At 38.6% G+C, this 20,961-nt stretch overlaps 1 protein-coding gene across 2 annotated transcripts in view; it reads right to left on the reverse strand.

Annotated features, from left to right (window-relative positions):
• The window catches only part of LOC129922897 (uncharacterized), a 92,421-nt gene that overhangs the window by 36,780 nt on the left and 34,680 nt on the right, over positions 1-20,961 (reverse strand). For both annotated transcript variants that reach the window (XR_008774854.1, XM_056011079.1), the window contains exon 3: positions 12,482-12,594. Coding sequence is in view for 1 of the 2 variants with exons in the window: in XM_056011079.1 (XP_055867054.1) it covers positions 12,482-12,594 (113 nt within the window). In the remaining variant the exon portion in view is untranslated. The remainder of the gene's footprint in view (positions 1-12,481; positions 12,595-20,961) is intronic.

The raw sequence follows: 20,961 nt of genomic DNA on the forward strand, positions 1-20,961 counted from the left end.
TGTCATTCTTGGACTTGACTTAATAAGTTTGCACCAAAAATGTTATTCCTTTCGATGGTCAGAAACCATCGTTGTGCCTGAATACTCTCCAGCCAGCGAAAGTAGAAGCTCCCAGCCTATTTAGTAATCTGTCACCAAACTGTACCCCAGTGGCTACAAGGTCTCGCAGATACTCATTTCCAGATAGAAAGTTGATAGATAAGGCTCACAAATAAACCCTGCACTCTGTCCAGAAGAAATGAAGAAATTAATTGTAGATAAAATAAATGAGAAATGGACGAGCTCCCATCCAAATCACAAGAAAGATGACGCTTACTATAAGCTATCCCGACAAGACCAACGTCTAATCTTTCGACTCAGGACCAGACACAACAGAATGCGACAACACATGTACCGGAAGCTCAAAAATGGAACCAGTGAAATCTGCCCATGTGGAGTATCACCAGATAATGCCGACCACGTCCTCCATAACTGGTCTTTTTACCAAGAGGCCCATATAAGACTTTGGCCCCAAACCACCCCCAATAGAAAGAAAACTATATGGATAGCTCCCTGATTTGGAAAACACTTCACAGTTCATCTCATGTATTGGTCTAGTCATATGAACACTCCAACATAACAATGAGAACGATGCAGAAGAAGAAGAAGATAGATAAAGAAATTCAACAACTAATAAAGTATGAAATTATTAAACAATCTAAATCTCCCTGGCGTGCTCAAGTCCTAGTCACAACAAATGACAGACATAAGTAAACAATGGTTATATACTACAGCCAAATCATACTTGACGCCTACCCTATGCCCAGAATAGACGAAGTAGCAGAAAATATTTCCCAGTACTCTGTATATAGCACTTTAGACCTGAAAAGTGCATACCATCAGATTCCTATAAAAGTAGAGGAAAGGCCGTTCACAGCCTTCGAAGCATGTGGGGAACTATATCCATTCCGTCGGATTCCGTTTGTACGAATGGAGTCGCCAGTTTTCAGCTTACGATTGACAAAATCATCGAAGACGAACGACTCACTGACATTTTTGCTTATGTGGACTATGTGACCATCTGCGGTTTGGATAACACGTCCGAAACCTACAGCGATTTCTTGATAGTTATCAAAGTATGAAATCACTTTTATTGAAACGAAAAGTGAAATTAGCACTACTAAAGTGAGACTGTAAGGATACAAGATTTCCAAAGCACAACTTAAGCCGGATGCTGAGAGATTTCGCGCTCTAAGGGAATTACCCGTACCACTGAACATGCGTGAACAGAAACAAGTAGTGGGTCTTCCGGCTTACTACTCACAGTGAATACCTAACTTCTCTACAAAAATTTGCCTCTTAACAAGAAATCAACAACTTCATGTTTCGTAAGAAGTTAAGAAAACATTTGAAAGTTTCAAAAAATGAGCTTGAAAAAGCTGCCGTATATACTATAGATCCGAATCGCCCTTTAACCGTTGAGACGGATGCTTCTGATATAGCCATTGCAGCTACCCTCAACTAAGATGGCCTGCCCGTTGCGCTCTATTCTCGCTCATAAACAAAAAGTGAAAGAGAACATTCTTCTGTTGAGAAAGAAGCATATGCCATTGTTGAGTCGTTGAGGAAATGGAAACCTTTTTTTATAGTTGGTAAAGCGTTCACACTTGTTACGGATAAGCGATCTGACTCGTTCATGTAAAACAGGTCAAACAAGGAAAAAATTAACAAGATTACAAAGAAAGTTTGTGTTATCATACAAACTCAGAGGCGGCCTCCGTCGAAGTCGGATCCCTGTCGGATCTGCCTATTCGCAAGGAATATTCAAGAGGTGCTTTAATTTTGATGGTCAAAGTAATAATGTTTCAAAGATTCATTAGCCGTTGTAAAAAATGTTGTTGTTTTTTCTTTTACATGTTTCTTGTGTTTTTTCTAAGTTTAAAATAATTAACTTCTCGCTAGACGATGGAGGATGGCAACGAGCAGGATATGAACCCTGCCTGGTCGTTCAGTTTGTGCGCTGGTTTTATCGATGGTCCATGGTCTATGCTCCCATCCCCCGTCGTCCTACAGGAGGTTTGGACTAGGAAGTAAACTATCTTCAACTCTGAAGAAACATCCGAAACATATAAAACAAACAAATAAACAACCCGCGACCGTAGAGATAATTAGTTCAGCACGCGAACAGCACGACCAGGCATTGCTCTTCACTTAATAATAAACTAGTTGCCTATTTTTGATAAAAGATATATACCTATCACACATTACGGCATGATATCTATCGGATATGTACAATAGGTCAATGCCAGACGAGCGATTTTAAATATTTCAGCATTGATTTGTAATTAAAAAACAAAAAAGAAAAGAACAGATATATCTTGTTTGTACTTCGATGTCTTAGCACAGTTAAGCCTATCAACAGAGCTATCGGCATTTTTATTTAAATGCATCTAGAATGAAGATGTAGATCTACCTAAATTAAACTTCTTATTTAGCACTCTTAACATCTATATCTACTAGATCTAGGTCTAAAATATGAACTTGGAATAATGTAGCTGTAATTTAGATAAGATTTATGTAAAAAAAATGTCATAGATAATTTATCAATAGACTGATTGCAACGTTAAATTTAAAAATAGTAGATTAGTTTTAGTATATTATAACATTGCAATATTGATCAAAACTTTGTAAATCAAAATCTACACTTTGAGTCTATAAATTGAAATTCTATATCTTAATCTAGTCTATATTAGTCTAAACTAGATCTAAAATTTCTAGATCTAGACTCTAAAATAATTTTAATTAGAATATAAATCCAGATCTAGATATACTGTAATAAAAATCTAGATCTAGTATTAAAAATCTAGATTAGATCTAAATCAAGATATCATTCCTTTTTTAAACGTGAGTCACATAACGAGGCTTAATAAACATTACTATACCGAGTTCCTTTAGCATTTCATTTGAAGAATTAATTCCATATGACGTCAAAGGAAAAAAACACTACGTCACACGGCCTAGCCAGACTAAAAATCGCCTTCATCAATCCGAGCCATTTATCGAGTGTTCATAAACATTGCTAAGACAAATTTGTACAAATACTCCTTCTTCCCTAGTGCTATTAGAGCATGGAATGGGTTGCCTGAGCTAGCCAGGAAAACCAGTGACTTGGCAGAATTTAAGTCATTGGTTAATATGCATGACTAAATGCATGACGCGTAGGACGTAATCATCTTCTTTTTTGAAGTAACGTCTGTATTATATAAGATAAGATAAGATTGGTGCACCGAGTGCGTTCTTTTAGTATTTCATTTAAAGAATTCATTCCATGTGACGTCAAAGGAAAAAAAAAACACTACGTCACACGGCTTAGTTAGACTAAATAATGACTTCATCAATACGCGCAATTTTTTGAGTGTTAATAGACATTGGTGAACCGAGTGCGTTCTTTTAGCCTTACATTTAAAGAGTCCATTCATATGTCGTCAAAAAAAAAATCCATTACCGCACAATAGGCTAGTACCAAATAAAATGTTTTTTTTTTACACGAGATATTTAACGAAAGTTCATAGACATTGGTGCAATGAGTTCTAATAGAATTTATTTAAAGAGGATCAAAGCCGCATTTCTTTTGCGTTTTGTCTGTCAGTCGGTCTGTCCGTCATCTTAATATACAAAAAAAACAACTAAAAGCTATTAAAAATGTGACTAACCTTTATTTTAATTTTCAAAACATCGTAATAATTTTAAGTATGAACACAATTGATTTAAGTTTATATAATAGATTGTTCAGGATGTTTGTATAAATAGTAAAATAAAAAGGGAATTCCAGATAAATGTAATACCGTTAATTAAATTTTTTGGATGGTCTCGTATAAAAATTAGATGTACTACAGCCATGTGGAGAGATTTTCATACCTTACTTTTGTGTTTGGATGTTGTTTTCCTTAAAAATCGGACTATAATATTAACGACAATTAGATTTTGTAATGTTTTAGCTAGAAAATTAAATGTACTGTAAGAAAGAAGTGAGTTAAAATATTTTCCATAAAAATCCGGAACAACATTTTTTCGTAAATGAGAAGATTATTTATTTTTTAATTAGAAGAGAGAGTTTAAACAGTTATTTGGCGTTAGTAGATTTTTAAATAAAATTCGGAAATTTTAGGCGACGAAAAGGTAAGTAATGTAAGTCGATTTCTTTTCAAAACTAAATCCGGAACATTCTTTATCGATTATAAAATTTTTATTTTATGTTTCAGCAAGAAAATTAAATGTCTAAAATGTGATTTTCAGTAATCAATTCTAGTAAATTACTTTTTTTAAAGCCCTGAAAAACATATTGTCGATATTTTAAAAATTTGTTTAAAGATGAAAATACGGAACAATTTGATATTGATAATCAAATTATAGTGACGCATTGTGAAAGAATATAAATGTAACATTAGTCAATTAAGCGATTTCAAATAACTATTTGACATAATTCATTTTTTATAAAACAATATCCGAAACATTTTTACACTTAATGAAATATAAAGTGATGACGTCAGAACTGTGATAGAACAATGTCAAACTTGTGCAGAACTGAAGCCCCGTTTTTTTCCGACAGCCAATCGGAGAACTGATTAAAGCAACTTAACCTTTCTGAGAGAATTAGTATGGATTTCAAGGGACCTCTCCCTACGGTTTCAATAAATAGATTTCTACTTACCATTAAAGATGAATTCTCTAGATTCTCATTTGCATTTGCATGTCCAGATATGTCTTCCTCTACGGTCGTTAAATGTCTCAATGAACTATTTGCCGTATTTGGATTTCTAGCGTACATCCACACTGACAGGAGAACTTCGTTTATGTCTACATAGGTGCAGCATTTCCTCCACGAGAGAGGAATTTCGACCAGTAGAACGACCCCTTACAGCCCGAGAGGGAACGGACAAATAGAGAAACTTAACGTGACTTTATGGAAAGCCATCACATTGGCTTAACATTCTAAGTGTTACGACAGAAGACTCTTTGAAATAATAATACACTCTCAGGTTATTACTCTATAAATACTTTAATATTACAACAAGTTATGTAAATACGAACATTTCATTTCTCTTCCTGTCAATTTCTCCCGGCTTCCCCTTTTAAACATCCCTTCCATTCATTACACAAATTCGCACCATTGTTCATGCACACCGTGCTGCGCTACGACCGTAACACCACCCTTGTTTGCCAAGTTCGATGTACATCGAACGTCTTTTAAATATCAAATAAAATTATAACCCACTGTTCAATATAATTATGTTATCTTCATTAATTCTCATTCTTTTAAACCAGGTAAAAACCAACAACAACAAAAAAAAACCTGCAACAGCAAAATTAAATATAACCATTCTCTACACTATTATTTTAGTTTTAAAATTACTTACATCCATTCCAATGTATAATGTCCAGACTTTCCCAACGAACCAATCATAGTAAATCTCATAATTCACAATTATAAACTATAATTAACTATGTAACTGTAATCACTGACGTTTTTACATTGGTGAATGTAGAGAATTGACCGTCATAATAATTATAATGATATAAATCTAAATTTACATGTTAATCCAATTGATTAATTCAGCAATAATGTTTTTAGTTAAGTTTCAACTAAAGGTTTATGTTTACCAGTGAGTCTAGTACATATCTTTAGAGATTTAGATGACGCTAACTCTCTCAATCTTAATAGATCTAGAGATCTAGAGATTTTGTTACACTTTGTAGTACTAGTAATACCTCAGTAGACAGGAATTAGATACCGATATAACGCAGGTCTTGCCTTTTCCTTTGGGCGCCACTTGTTACTACACAAGAATCTTCGAAATAATAATACACTCTCAGGTTATTACTCTATAAATACTTTAATATTACAACAAGTTATGTAAATACGAACATTTCATTTCTCTTCCTGTCAATTTCTCCCGGTTTCCTTTTTTAAACATCCCTTCCATTCATTACACAAATTCGCACCATTATTCATGCACACCGTGCTGCGCTACGAGCGTAACACTAAGGAACTTGACATAGCTAAATGGGAACTAGTACACATGATGCTCTGCAATTAATCCGGTTATTACTATGCACTGCAACTAACAGGACACCACATGAACGACTTCTTGGGTACAACTAAAAAAGTGGTTCCGAGTCATCTCTGCCAACATGGTTGACCAGCCCGGGTCCTACCCTGCTAAAGAAAAACGTTAGATCGTCTAAATTTGATCCCGTAAAAGAAAATGATTTAATAACATGCAACCCTCAGTACGCTGTTATCCGAACACCAAATGGTCGAGAGGAAACTGTCTCATTACGAATGTTAGCCCCTAGGGAGGAACAAAAAGTTATAGACAATGAGAATCAGAGTCAAATATAGCTTGATACTGACTGCCCTGTTTAAAGCTCGCTTCCCAGGAATCAACCTACTGATTCTACTATGGCTGAAGTAACCACCAGCACCATCGAAGACATAGCCAGACCGTCGGAAGCTCAAGCAGATGAAACTACACAAAGATACAATCTTAGAGTAAGGAGAACTAGGCCCAATTACAAAGTTTAAAAGCTCATCAGCTTATTAGAACTGTTTAATACTAGTCTCCAAAATGACTTTTGTTTATTTAGCTATATTCATTTTACTTTGTTACTTGACTTAATTATGATATTTGATTTATCATGTTATATTTTACTAAGCTATTTGATCTATCATGTTTTACTTGTCACAGCATGTCCTGCTATTCTACATTGTTTGTTCACTTGAACCTCTATTACTGTTCTACGTTTATTTTATTCATTCATTATCAATAATACTAGTAAGCACGATTTGAACTGGGGGTGAATGTTATCAAAATTATATGCTGTATCGGTTGTCTTTCTAATGTTTACATGTGCTTGTAACTCGTCCGTTAGAATGTGTTCACGAAATGTGTCTTGTGTAGTCATTCAGTGTATTAAAGTCATTGTAAGCGGACATGGTTTTCGACTCTGTTATCATTATGTTCATAATGTTCTACCTGGAGTTAGTAGAAAAATTGTAGACTCCCTGCCATTGACAGCAAGAAGGTCTGTGAGCTGCCCCAGCGCGGGGCATAGCCCCGGTGCCAAGATCACTATTTTCGATATTAAAAGTTAACAATATGCATATTCTGAGGTATCTTCATGGCAATATCCTGCTATTAAAAACTTTTATTTTAAAAAATCTTATGTACTATTCTTACTGACTTAGATCCTCCTGTGTCGTTCGGTGCATTGTGCGGCAAGCTGATTCCAAAAAAACCTGTCACTGGCAATGTCTGAGCCTCTTCCCACCTGCTCTGAGGACCTCCATGAAAGTGTAGCGCCATGTTGTACTAGGATGTCCCTGTTTGCGCTTTCCTCGTAATAGCCCCCGTGTCATCGCAACTCTAATTATGCATAATTCATTTTGTCGGAGAACATGTCCAGCAAACCTCATGTGACGCTCAGTAAAAACCTTACTAAGAGGGTCGACTCCTAGTTCGGCATAGGATTTCCTTGATTGAGACCCGATCTCTATTACTGGCTCCTTCAATTTTTCTTAGCCATCTTTGTTGAGCCACATTTAGTCTTTTTCAATTTCGCAGATGACTATTCACTGCAATTTATTAATGGAGCCCAGCCACTGGTAGAAATTTGTAATAACTATGGCTACGCTCTTGGAATTAGGTGACTGTAGTTTGCTTTAGATTTTATATCAAAAAAGGAAGTTTTATCGTAAAAATCATTTTTTTAGTTTTAAATTAAACAATCTGTGGAAACCTTTTTTTTTTATTCATTGTAAACCCCATTAGCTACGGTCATAAAATTTGGTGACTATAGTTTGATTTAGAATAATGTTTAAGAGAGGTTTTTTCAACCTTAAAACTCTGTGTAGGGTGATTTTAAACTCAAAACGTCTGGAGTGTTTTTGAACTTTAAAAATGTTCTCTTGAGGAGGGTGGTTAAACTCTGAACCCCCTTTGGCTTGGCTACGCTAATAAAATTTTGAGCGTGTATTTGCTTTTTTTATGTTGAAGAGATATTTTGTATCTTCCAACCCTCTGGAGGTGTGGGGGTTAAACTCAAAAACCACTTTAGCTACGATCATAGAATTTTTTATGTTTAATTTGCTTTTTTTATATTCAAGAGTTTTTTTTAGCTTCAAATCACGCTAAAGAGAGGTTTAAACTCAAAACCCCTTTGGCTATGCTTATAACATTTTGAGTAATTTGCTTTTTTATATTAAAGAAGTGGTTTTTAGCTTTAAACCCTGCTGGAGGGGGGTTTTAAACACAAAACCCTTCTTGGCTACGCTCATAGAATCTTTTGTTTAATATATGGACAGTCTTAGATTGAAGAGGGGGTTTTAAAATCAAAACCTTCCGTAGCTATGTATGCACTTGGAATTTTGGGATTGTCGTTTGCATTCTTTTTTTTTATTTTGTTTTATAGAAGAGTGGGATTGCAATACCCCTGGTAGAGATTTTAAACTCAAAACCCCCTTAGCATCGCTGGGGTAAGTGATGGTTTAGTATTAAAATCTCACCTAAAATAAGTACAATCAAAGCAAAAAATCAGTCACTAAATTCCGATCTCCTTGAGGGGGGGATTTCATTTCGGGAGGGTTGAACCCCAACCCCCTGACTATGCCCATGATGGAGCCCCCGTATAAGTTATGATACTACTACATATTTCTTGAAGGTCCTAAGCTAGAGCTTATGTTGCATAGAGGTAAATTCGATCTTAGCCCCATGGTTGTTACATCATAGGGTGTGGGCCCCTAAATGATCATGGGCCCGGGTTCATTGAACCCTTTCTCGTCATGGATGCTACGCCACTTTTGGGTATATTGTAATGTGTATATCATAATGAGTTTAAAGAATAAGCGTAGATTCTTTATCAATACACGTATTATTCTTAACCCTACTGCAGTACCAACGAGTGTATCAAATTAGTTGGTTTTGTCCAGTGATGCCAAAAATCCTTTAGTCCTTGAATTTGTTCCATCAGGCCCTTTAAAACGTCGGTAAATGGTCAGGGTGTCCCCTCTTCACCAAAAAAAAGTTTGAAATTTAAAAAAATCTTGCCATGCACTAGGTTACATGGCTCTATAATAATAATAATAATAATAGGATAAAAATCTTTTATTCACGAACTATGAGTCACTTAAATAATATACACACTACATTAATGTACAATACAATTTAATTAAAATGAGTTTACTCTAGTCGTGGCTCCCCTTTAATAGAACATATCCCTCCTTAAAATCTACTTTTTTTACCTTTTCTCTAATAACGTCTAAACTAATTATACAGCTTATGAAAAAACATGCCATTACTCGTCAACAACATATAACCATCACCTTGCGCTGCAGAAATACACCTTTAAAAAAACTTTATGCAATAGCTTTACGCTACTTAACACCCATGTTACATAATCTTCTCATGACAAACATCTACTAATACAGGCATGGGCGTAGCCGGAGGGGGGAGATTCAAACCTCCCGAAATGAAATCCCCCCCCCCGCAGGGATTAAGTGACTGATTTTTGCTTTCATTTTGTTTATATTAGGTGAGATTTTAATACTAAATCATCACTTACCACAGCACAGCCTAGGGGGTTTTGAGTTAAAAACCCTCTACCAGGGGGTTTTGAGTTTAAAACCCCCTACTAGGGGGTTTTGAGATTTAAACAACCACTATCAGGGGGTTTTGAGATACAAATCCCTCTACCAGGGGGTTTTGAGTTTTAAACCCCCTACCAGAGGTTTTTGCAGTTAAATCTTCCTCTTCTATAAACAAAACCAAAAAAAAATGCAAGCAACATTCCCAAATTCCAACTGCACAGTTAAGGAAGATTTTGATTTTAAAACCCCCTCCAAAATTTAAGATAAACCCCCTCTTCAATATAAAAAAATGCAAATCACACACTCAAAATTCTATGAGTGTAGCCAAAGGGGTTTTGAGTTAACCTTCCCCCATCCAGTTGGGGTTTCAAGGTAAAAAGTACCTCTTCAATATAAAAAAAGCAAATTACACACAATAAAATCTATGAGCGTAACCAAAGGGGTTTTGAGTTTAAATCCCCCTCCTCCAGATGGCTTTTTCTTTAGAGTTGAAAACCTCTCTCTTCAATATTATTTTAAAGCAAACTACAGTCACCAAATTCTATGATCGTAGCTAAATGGGGTTTCGAATAAAAAAAAAAACAACAAAAAAAACTCCAGAGATTTTTTAGTTTTAAACCCCTGAACAGATGATTTGACGAAAAAACTTTCCTTTTCGATATAAAATCTAAAGCGAAATACAGGCATGCAATTCCAAGAGCGTAGTCAAGAAAGAATACAAATTTCTTCCAGTGGCTTGGGCTCCATTAATAAAGTGTGAATTGAAAAACACTAAATGTGGCTCAACAAAGATGGCTAAGACAGATTTTAGGAGTCAGTTATAGAGATCGGGTCTAAATCAAAGAAAGCATATGCCAAACTGGGAGTCGAATCCTTAGTAAAGTTGTGACAGAGCGTCGCATGAGGTTTTGAGAGACATGTTCTCCGACAAAATGAATTACGCAAAATAAGAGTTGCGGAAACAGCTTACCGGAAAATGCGCCGAACGGTGCGAGAGGGTCTAAGTCAGTAAGAATAGCACATTAGGTTTGTGAAATAAAACTTTTTAATAGCAAGATAATGCACTGTAGATACCTCAGAATATGCATTTTGTTGGCGTTCAATACCAGAAATAGTGCTCGGCGGCGGGGCTTAGCCTCGCGCTGGGGGAGCGCTGCGAGCTCCTCCGAGTCAGAAACTCCATTGACAACGAAAAACATGCTGAGAATTACTCCCTTAGAGCACGTGAGAGGAAGCGAGCAGTGAGTCTTAAGGTTGCCTTGTCCCCGTACAAGGACAGCCTCTGTGTCGTACATGAACCAGTATTCTCTCTATCTATACCTTGTCCCAATCGTCCTTCGTGCAGAACTCTGCATTCATAAAGAATGTGGTCTATTGTTTCGTCGTCCTCCATGCAATGGCGACACGGTGTGTCGTAGTTCTCATTCCATCGTCCGAGGTAAGCACCAATTGGACAATGGCCGACTCGGAACTGGGCTAGGACTGCCTGTTCCGCACGATTAAGTTGCCACCATGCATCCCTTCTGTCTGGTCTCCTCATTGCCCGATAAAGCTCACCCCCCTTGTCCGAAGAATCCCAGCCGTCGTGCCAAAGTGTCAACATGCGCTGGTTGACTAGGGATCGTACACTTTCATATGAGTACGGTTCATCATGTTCGAGCGCCGTTGCGACCGCGGTTTTCGCGAGCTGGTCAGCCAAATCGTGGCTGACCACCCCACAATGGGCGGGCACCCATTGCAAAGTAACGTTCACGCCGAATCGTAGGAGACGTCCTCCGACCGTTAGGACGTCCCATACCCTTCTAGCACCTTCATCCAGCCGTTCTATGGCCTCCAGTGCGGCCACCGAGTCCGTGAAAAGAACTATGTCGTGCGCTGACGCAGTCCCGTTACGTACCATCGTAGCCACCCAGTCCAGTTTAACATTGCTTCGAGTTCAGCCTCGAGGCTGCTTTTCTGCTGACAGGATCCACTGAGCTCGTCACTTTCGGGATTGCCAGAGAGTCGAACTACCGCTCCGTACCCAGCTTTCACAGTTCCCTCGAGCGTCCGCACAGAACCGTCTGTGTAGATGGTGGTTACTCCGGCTGGATATGATGCGATAGTCTCTCTGGCTGCTTGTAGTAGCCGTGTGGTTGGACTCTGCTTCGTCACCACTGGGTCAAGTAGGCTCTTCCGTATCGTCGGCATGCCGAGAGCCTCCATCGGAAAGATAGAACCGGACGGGGAAAGAGCAGCCCGCTCCACCGGCAGATTCGCCTCTCTGACCAGCCCGCGTGCCACATGCATGAAACAAGGCCGGTGCGAGCTCCTCCAAACCCCCTTGCTAGCAAGGGCGGGGAGTCTACAATAAACAATAAACGTCTTCCAAAAGGGTCAGAATGTAATAAGATAAATTATGTACACACATACACACATATTTTTTTTTATTCGCGGGGGGGGGGGGGGGGGGGGGATCCCCCCCCAAACCCCCCCCCCCCCCCCGAAAAAAAAAATCCTGGCTACGCCCATGAATACAGGCGTATTTTAAACAGAAACAAAAAGCCTTAGCTTAGATAAAATGTTTTTAAAATAATTTATTTTTAAATCAATCAATATGTTCCTTCATAATAGATTTCGCAGTTATACTTTTTTTTCATTTCTGCTTTTCATAATATAATTTTGTGTTTGATGAAGCTTATCGTCTGAAATATTTTTAGATATATTGATTTCTAAGATATGTGCAAAATATCTTTTCGTTGAGTGTGTCAGTGCTGAGGGACAGTGCAAAGACATGAAATTCTTTATCTACTAATTATATAAATAAATAAATTTATGCAGTAAATATAAACTTAACTTGTACATATTGTTACTCACATTGAAAGTACATTGAGCAGCTGGATAGATTTTCGATGCCTTGCAGGTTATAGAAATATTTGCATTGTTATTGGTCAATACTGACTCAAAACAGTTAATTCCTTGTGCTTTGGCTGAAAAGAAAAGTTAATACATGTAATGATACAAATTTGACAAAATAAATTCATATATGTAAATCTAATATTTCAAGCGTGTAAAAATTTGTCATATTTTTGGGAAACTGCTTGTTATGTTTATATTTTGCAGGGAACATGCAGCTATGAAAGTACCAAATAGTTGAGTTCACATAAGAAAAAAACATCAATTAGGCTTAGTTTGTATTTATTTTTTCTAAAAAAATAGGTAATTTTACTATTTTTATTGTACAAATTATTGATTAGTTCAGCTGACCGAGCCTCACTCGGTTGAATATACCCAAAGTCATTTCAGAATTATTTTTGCAATTACGAAAATGAACAATTGGTTAAAGACTACCATTTAAAGAGTTGCTTTTGTGTTCTGTTAGTTTTAAATTTAATTATATATATATATATATATATATATATATATATATATATATATATATATATATATATATATATATATATATATATATATATATATATATATATATATATATATATATAAGAAATATGTGTTGTTTGGGATAGGCTTTTCATTTAAAAATAGTGTGTCTAGTGTGTGTGTGTGTGTGTGTAGTGGGAGCGTTATAATGTAGACGTATGAAAGGTCTATAACGGATGAGCCAAAGAAGTATTTGTGCATACTCTAAATTATGAGGTTTCTACAGCACGAATATGTGCACTTAATGTATAATTTGCTTTTTCCCTAAGGCAGGAACCTGTTGGTCGCGATCCCTTTTGGGGTCGAATGACCATTTGCCAGGGGTCGCCTAAGACCGTCGGAAAATTGTTAGTTTTTCTTTTTTTACTTTTTCACATTGAAACTTCTTTTTTTTTTAGTGTTTTAAAGTGTTGTAACAAGCATATTTTTAACATCCTTGGTATGCATTTACATGTATAATGGCGTAGTAAAGGGACATTACTTAGATTGCATTATTACCACACAAAATTATGAAAAAATAGTCAAGCATCAATAAAATAAATTAAAATTGGGAGTGACAATTTATTTGTAATGAAGTTCTCTCTGCCATATGTAGAGGCCAATAAACTTCCGAGCATTGCGGATAAATGCATCCAGTAATTTAGTTTTAAAGGCTGATTGCTTACTTGCTTAATCATGTGCACTCCCAGGGAAACATAGTGCCGCAACCACACCTCTCCTCCGAACTCGGTTCTGAGCAGCTTTCTTCATCTGCTCCCATGTCATTCCAGTATCCTCAGCTTCAGTAATGACTGACCTCTTCCAGGTTTGCTTGAGTCTGCAAGCTTTCCTCTTTTCTTGTATATTCCAATTAAGTGCTTGCCTTGCAACATTGGTAGTTGGTTTTCTCAGCGAGTGTCCTATCTAGCTCAATTTTCGTTTTTGATGTCTTTGGCTATGGGCTTTTGTCTAGTTCTCTCCCACAAATTGAAAGTAGTTATCTTTTCTGGACACCTAATTTCTAATTTTTCCTGCCTTCGCATCTCTTAACAAAGGTCTGGAGCTTTTCCATATTTTTGTGACTCTCCAAGTTTCTGAACCTTATAGAAGGACAGACTTAACCTTTGTGTTATAGATTAGTATCTTGTTATGTAGAGATAGTGCCTTAGAACGCCAGATTGTTTGAAGAGTTGAAAAGGCAAACCTAGCTTTATTGATTCAAATTAGTTTGAGTTTCAGTTTTGAGTTTAGGCACATCGGCACAAATTTAGGCCATGTCGTGCCCGTAATCCTTTAAGTATCCCTCTACCTTTATATAACAAAAGCTAGATTCTAAACAGTTAAATCATTTAAAACAAGGTCTATTCACAGTTAAAATAGTAAAGGTAGTAAAAATTTATAAATTCGGTAAAAATCGTATGTAAATATTATATGTTCACAATTCATAAATAAGATCTTCGTAGACAACCCACCTCCCGGACAAAGCCCAGTACCATCCCGGAGTCGACATTGTCGAATAGTGTTTTTAAGGTGTGTACTCTAAAAAATTTCTCCCTGACATCCTGGTATCTGGGGCAATCAATGAGGATATGTTTCACGATGAGGCGAGAGTCACAGTACTCATAAAGTGGGGGCTCCTCTCTCTACAGCACAAAAGAGTGCGTGATGTAGGTGTGGCCAATCCTAAGTCTGGACATGGTCGTGCTACCACGCCTTGTCAAACCCTTAGATGTGGGCCGCCACCTGACATCCGACACAAACTGCCTGAGATTATTGTGAGTCTTAGCCTGGCATCGGTCCTGCCACTCTTGATAGGTAGCAGAGGCAATACTTTGTCTCAGGTCCGAGCAGGGAATTTGAGTTCGTGACACTGCTTGATTTAGGGCTCTCTTTACTTCTCTGTCTGCGGCTGCGTTTCCCTCAACGCCCACATGAGAGGGAACCCAGATAAAGGTGACGTGTCTATGATTAAACAGCTTTAGACTCTTTTGTACCAATGGAATGTCACTCTTCATTCGCACGTAAGCTTGCAATGCAGATTTGGAGTCGGAGCAGATTATAAATTTTCTCCTTTCTGATGCTTTAACGGCAATAAGTGCAAGCGATATTGCAAGTAATTTAGCCGTATATATGGAACAGTCTACGGGAGATTGTTTTGTTCCGAAAGGAGCAAGCACACGCGACCTTTCCATCCATTTTGGATCCGTCAGTGTAGATGGTGCCACAATCTCCGAAACTCTCCTGCACCTCCTTTAAGTGGACTTGTAATATGCTTTGGTGTGTATTTTCTTTTTTAAAATTAATTTGGGTTTGTTCATTAGCCAAGGAGGATACTTTCGAGTTTCTATTTTAGAGATTTGGTGAATGGGTGGGGTTGGATATTGAACGGGTTCTCTCATTTGAAGGCCCAACGGCTGTATGACGTTAGGCCTTCGATCGTGTAGTTCTACCTCTGTAGGGTTAAATTTAGAGTCAAAAGCAGTGTTCGTGGGGTTGGATTTTAGCTTGACTGTATACTGCATTGCAAGCTTTTTCCTTCTTATGTATATGGGGAGTTCTCCAGCCTCCACATGGAGACTTGGGATAGGTGATGTACGAAATGCGCCGAGACTGAGACGCAGGGAAGCATTTTGTATGGGTTCCAGTATTTTTAGATAAGACTTCCTTGCTGCTCCATATATAGTAAATCCGTAGTCTAATTTGGATCGGATTAGACTCAGATATAGCAGCAGCAAGGTATCTCTGTCAGCTCCCCAGTTTGTATGGCTGACTACTCTAAGTATGTTTAATGACTTTTGGCATTTCTTTTTAAGTTCCTTAATGTGGGTGAGAAAATTAAATTTGGAATCTAGGATGAGGCTTAAAAACTTGGTAGTTTTCACAACAATGATCTTCTTTTTGTCTATAAATAGTTTAGGGTCTGGGTGGTGTCCCCTTAAAATACAAAAATGCATACTAACTGTTTTTGAGTACGAAAATTTATCGTTTGCCCAATTTTGAATTTTATTTAATTAAACATAGTTGTTATTCTCTTTCTAAAGTGTTCTTGCCATATATAAGAATGATAGTCATCAACAAACAGAGAGCACTCCATGCCAGGGACAGAGCATTTATAATACTGTTTTTTATGTTGAAAAGGGTAACTGAGAGAATGCTGCCCTGGAGTACACCCATTTCCTGGTCATAATTTTCAGAAGAGGAGTTGCCCACTCGAACCTGAAATTTTTAGTCTTTGAGGAATTCCCTCACAAAGAAGGGACAGTGTCTATTAAGCCCAATAAGCTCCAGGTCACGTAGAATGCCATGTTTCCATGTTGTATCATGGGCCTTTTCTATGGCGAAAAATACAGCTACTAGATATTCTCGTCTTAGAAGTGCATTTCTAATGAAAGCTTACAGTCTTACCAAGTGGTCAGTTCCTGTCCGCCCTTGACAGAATCCACACTGGTAGTTGTAGAATACTTTTTTCTCTCAAGGTTACAGACCAGCATATTGTTTATCATTCTTTCCATGCTTTTGCAGATGCAGCTTGCTAGTGCTATTGGTCGATAGTAAACTGGGTCAGACCCATCTCTTCCCGGTTTGGGTATCAGTATAACTGTGGCTTTCCTCCAGCTGTTTAGAAAAGCGCCTGTTTGCCACACACAGTTATAGATTTGTAGCAGGGTCGCCAATAAGGGTTCGAGAAGATGCTTGAGAATCTGATAATGGACTTCTCCTTCTCCTGGCGCTGTATCATGTGATTTGTCAGGCGAGTCCTTCAGTTCCTCAAGCGAGAACGGTTTGTTATATTCTTCATTGTTCTCGGATCTGAAATCAATGGTATGTCTTTCCTCCCTGATTTTGACGTTTTAGAACTCTGGCGTGTAATGTGGTGGATGATTTATCTGCTATTGAGGATGCAAGGCAGTCAGCTATATCTCTGGGGGATGTAACAGTTCGTACTTGGTTTTTAAATGCCCTATTGCATTTGATTCTTTCCCTTTGATTCTCCTTACTGCCTTCCAAACCGCTCTAGCAGAAGTTTTTGCATCTTTGTGTGTCACATGACACAGCGCCTGGAGAAGATAAAATCCATTACCAGTTCCTAAAGTACCTTCACGAACCCTCATTATTAGTCCTGCTAGGGGTCTATAACTGTGTGTGGCAAACACGCGCTTTCCTAAACAGCTGGAGGATACCTAAACCGGGAAGAGACTGCTCTGACCCAGCTAACTATCGACCAATAGCACTAACAAGCTGCATCTGCAAAACCCTGGAAAGAATGATTAACAGTAGGCTGGTCTGGTACCTGGAGAGGAATAAAGTGATCTCCAACTACCAGTGCGGATTCCGGCAGGGGCGGACAACAACTGGCCTTCTGGTAAGGCTGGAAGCTTATATTAGAAATGCATTACTCAGAAGAGAAAATCTAGTAGCTGTATTCTTCGATATAGAAAAGGCCTTTAACACACCCTGGAAACAAGGCATTCTATGTGACCTGGAGCTTATGGGGCTTAAGGGACACCTCGACCGCTTTATGGGGGATTCCGGAAAGACCGAAAATTTCATGTTCGAGTGGGCAACTTCGCTTCTGACACTCATGACCAAGAAATGGGTGTACCCCACGGCAGCATTCTGTCAGTCACCCTGTTCAACATTAAAATAAATAGCATCCTAAATGCTCTGTCCCCTGGCATAGAGTGCTCTTTATATGTTGATGACTTTGTCATTTTACTTATGGGAAAAACATGAACATCTTAGAAAGAAAATTACAGTTATGTTTAAACAAATATCAAAATAGGGCAAAAGATAATGGTTTTAAATTTTCGGACTCCAAAACAGTTAGAATGCACTTTTGTAATTTAAGGGGACTCCACCCAGACCTTGAACTATTTATACACAAAAAGAAGATCCCTGTCTTGAAAACTACAAAATTTTTAGGCCTCATCCTAGATTCCAAATTTAATTTTCTCCCCCACATTAAGGAACTTAAGAAGAAATGCCAAAAGTCATTAAACATACTGTTGTAACTCTCTAGCAGGCACTCAACGAAAGACAGGTTGACAACAGAAAACGATGTATTTATTTAGTATAACTAGTATAAGCATCAACAAATAGTAATAGTTACTAGTTAGACTTGGACGTCTGCTATAAAGTCACAGGGAGTAATATGTCTTAAGTTCTAAGAGTCCTACTTCATACCAGAACACAGAACAGACCACCGACACACTTCCCAGTGTCGCTCCAGGTCTCCCACACAGTTTCCAAGTATCACACAGGACAGCACTCAGCACCAGACGGTTCAGACTCCCATGACCCTTTAGCCGGCTAACAACAGTCCTTCTTCCTGTCTCTATATGTCTTTCACTAGTCGTGATCAGTATTGCTCAGATGCGCACCATTAGTGTAGCGCGGGAGCGGGGTTACAACAATACAATACAATATTATTTATTATTATTTATTTTTTTATTTTAATTATTTCCCCGTCCTATCCCCAATTTAATCACCCGCCCCACCTTTTCCTCTCCAGGCTAGACTTAGTCCACCACCTTGGAGATAGCTAGGACGCGTTCTTTCACTTATCTCCCCTTGATCAAGGAAAGATAAACACACAGTCTCTTTGGTCTTACCCTCCGGATGTCTGATGGGCCGCAGTTGACACCTCCTTCAGTGGATTCAATTTTTCTCCCCCCCCCTTCTCCCACCTGAAGGAGGCTGCGGATAAATAAAGACAAGTTAGGACACGTCTCTCATGCATCTTATCGATGCCCTCGACTGAGGTGCATTCGTCATATTGTTAAAATTGCTTTTGAGCACAATGGGGAGATGATGACAATTGGGATTTGGAAAATAGATGGCTGATAGCAGCAATATAAAAATGTACATAAAGGGGAAATAATAATTTCAAATAAACAACACACGTGGAAAGAGAAAAAAAGAGGGGGCGGACGCTGATGAGCGACCATGACGCTATTGTTTACACATGGCCGTCAGCCATAAACAAGGGAGCGAGCTTGAATTGGGAGAAAGTCCGTTCAAGGGGCGCAACTCTCGTCAAAGTAGAATGACTAAAGGGGAGATAATTCATATCAGTGCGCTAGCAAAATTATCATGGCGGACTGCTGAGATAAAGGGAATAAAATAAGATGTACAAATACATACAGGGTTGCATCAACGATCAATTGAGCAACGTAGCATTAATAGATTAATATAATTCATAAATACATACATAGGACATGTTTATGCTTTTTACTTACTGCCTCAGGTGTCTGCCTATTTACCTTCCTATTGCCTATTTGTTTGGATCACTCGCTTTTGTACTTGGTGCTATTCAGCACTGCACTACTGCCTATCTATCGGATCACTTGCCTATTGGCTATTGAGTATCACCTACTGTCTACGTGTATCCACTCAACTCTACTACTTGGTGCTATTGGCTCTACTTGCCTGCCTTTTCGACAGCCCACCTGTCAACTTATTAGGTACGACGTCCCTATAGACCCAGAGTCTGTGCGAGACGTCATAGCTACGCCAAACCCTCCGTAACTCACTGGATTTATCCTGTTAACTACGCTGCCCACCGTGGATCCGCTCTGCCCGCAGTACATTTGTGCCCACGGTAGCCGGCCACCCGCCCTACTGTGCCCACTACAGATATCAGAACTTTGGATTGAGACTCCACAAGAACTGTATCACCGGCGTCCCTCTACACGCTAGAGCTGCAGAACCTCAAGACAGGATCACAGACAGCTGCGATATAACAGGACAACCAGCTAAGTTCAAAAGACAAAGTGACATACTCTCTTATTAAGTGCAAGAGTGATGATTAAATATAGTATTGATTAGAGATAGATGCTAACCCTCCCCCTTTTTATTCCTCTGTGTAAATATTTATGTAAATAAATATCCTTCAATTTTTAACGTTGTATCTCTCTTTCATTGCTTATCTCGTTGCGTGCCTGCTCCCGATTTATATGCTGACGGGTTGGTGTGTGATAGCTTCAAAAATAATCATCCCCTAGACATTAAACCAGCCAAACACACGTCACTTTCGCTAATCTGTCACACCAAGCTAGACTACGGATTCATAATATACAGAGCAGCAAAAAAGTCTTATCTAAAAATGCTGGAACCAATACAAATTGCAACCCTGCGTCTCTGTCTCGGCGCGTTTCGTACATCACCTTTCCCAAGTCTCCATGTTAAGGCTGAAGAACTCCCTATGGATATAAGATTGAAAAAGATTGCAATGCAGTATATAGTCAAGCTAAAATCCAACCCCACGAACCCTGCTTTCGACTCCATATTTAACCCCACAAAGGTAGAATTATACAATCGAAGGCGGCCTAACGTCATACAGACGTTGGGCCTTCGAATGAGAGAACCCATCCAAAATTTACCCCATTGACAAAATCTCTAAAATAGAAAGCCCTCAGAATCCTCCTTGGCTAATGAATAAACCCAAATTAAATTTATCCCACTTTAATTTCAAAAAAGAAAATACAGACCCAAGCATACTACAAGTCCACTTTAGGGAATTGCAGGAGAGCTACGGAGATTGTGGCACCATCTACACAGACGGATCCAAAATGGAGGGAAAGGTCGCTTGTGCTTGCTCCTTTCGGAACAAAACAATCTCCCGTAGACTCCCCGATGGCTGATCCATCTTTACGGCCGAATTGCATGCAATATCGCTTGCACTTATGGCCGTTAAAGCATCAGAAAGGAGGAAATTTATAATCTGCTCCGATCCCAAATCTGCATTGCAAGCTTTCGGGCGGATGAAGACTGACATTTCATTGGTACATAAGAGCCTGAAGCTGTTGGACCAAATAACAGCCGACCAAAGGGATGTCACCTTCATCTGGCTCTCCTTCCATGTTGGCATTGAGGGAAACGAAGCCGCAGGCAGAGAAGCAACGATAGCCCTAAATCATGCGGTGTCAGGAACCCAA

This window comes from Biomphalaria glabrata, chromosome 14, assembly GCF_947242115.1.
Source record: "Biomphalaria glabrata chromosome 14, xgBioGlab47.1, whole genome shotgun sequence".
In the NCBI taxonomy this organism is placed as follows: domain Eukaryota; kingdom Metazoa; phylum Mollusca; class Gastropoda; family Planorbidae; genus Biomphalaria; species Biomphalaria glabrata.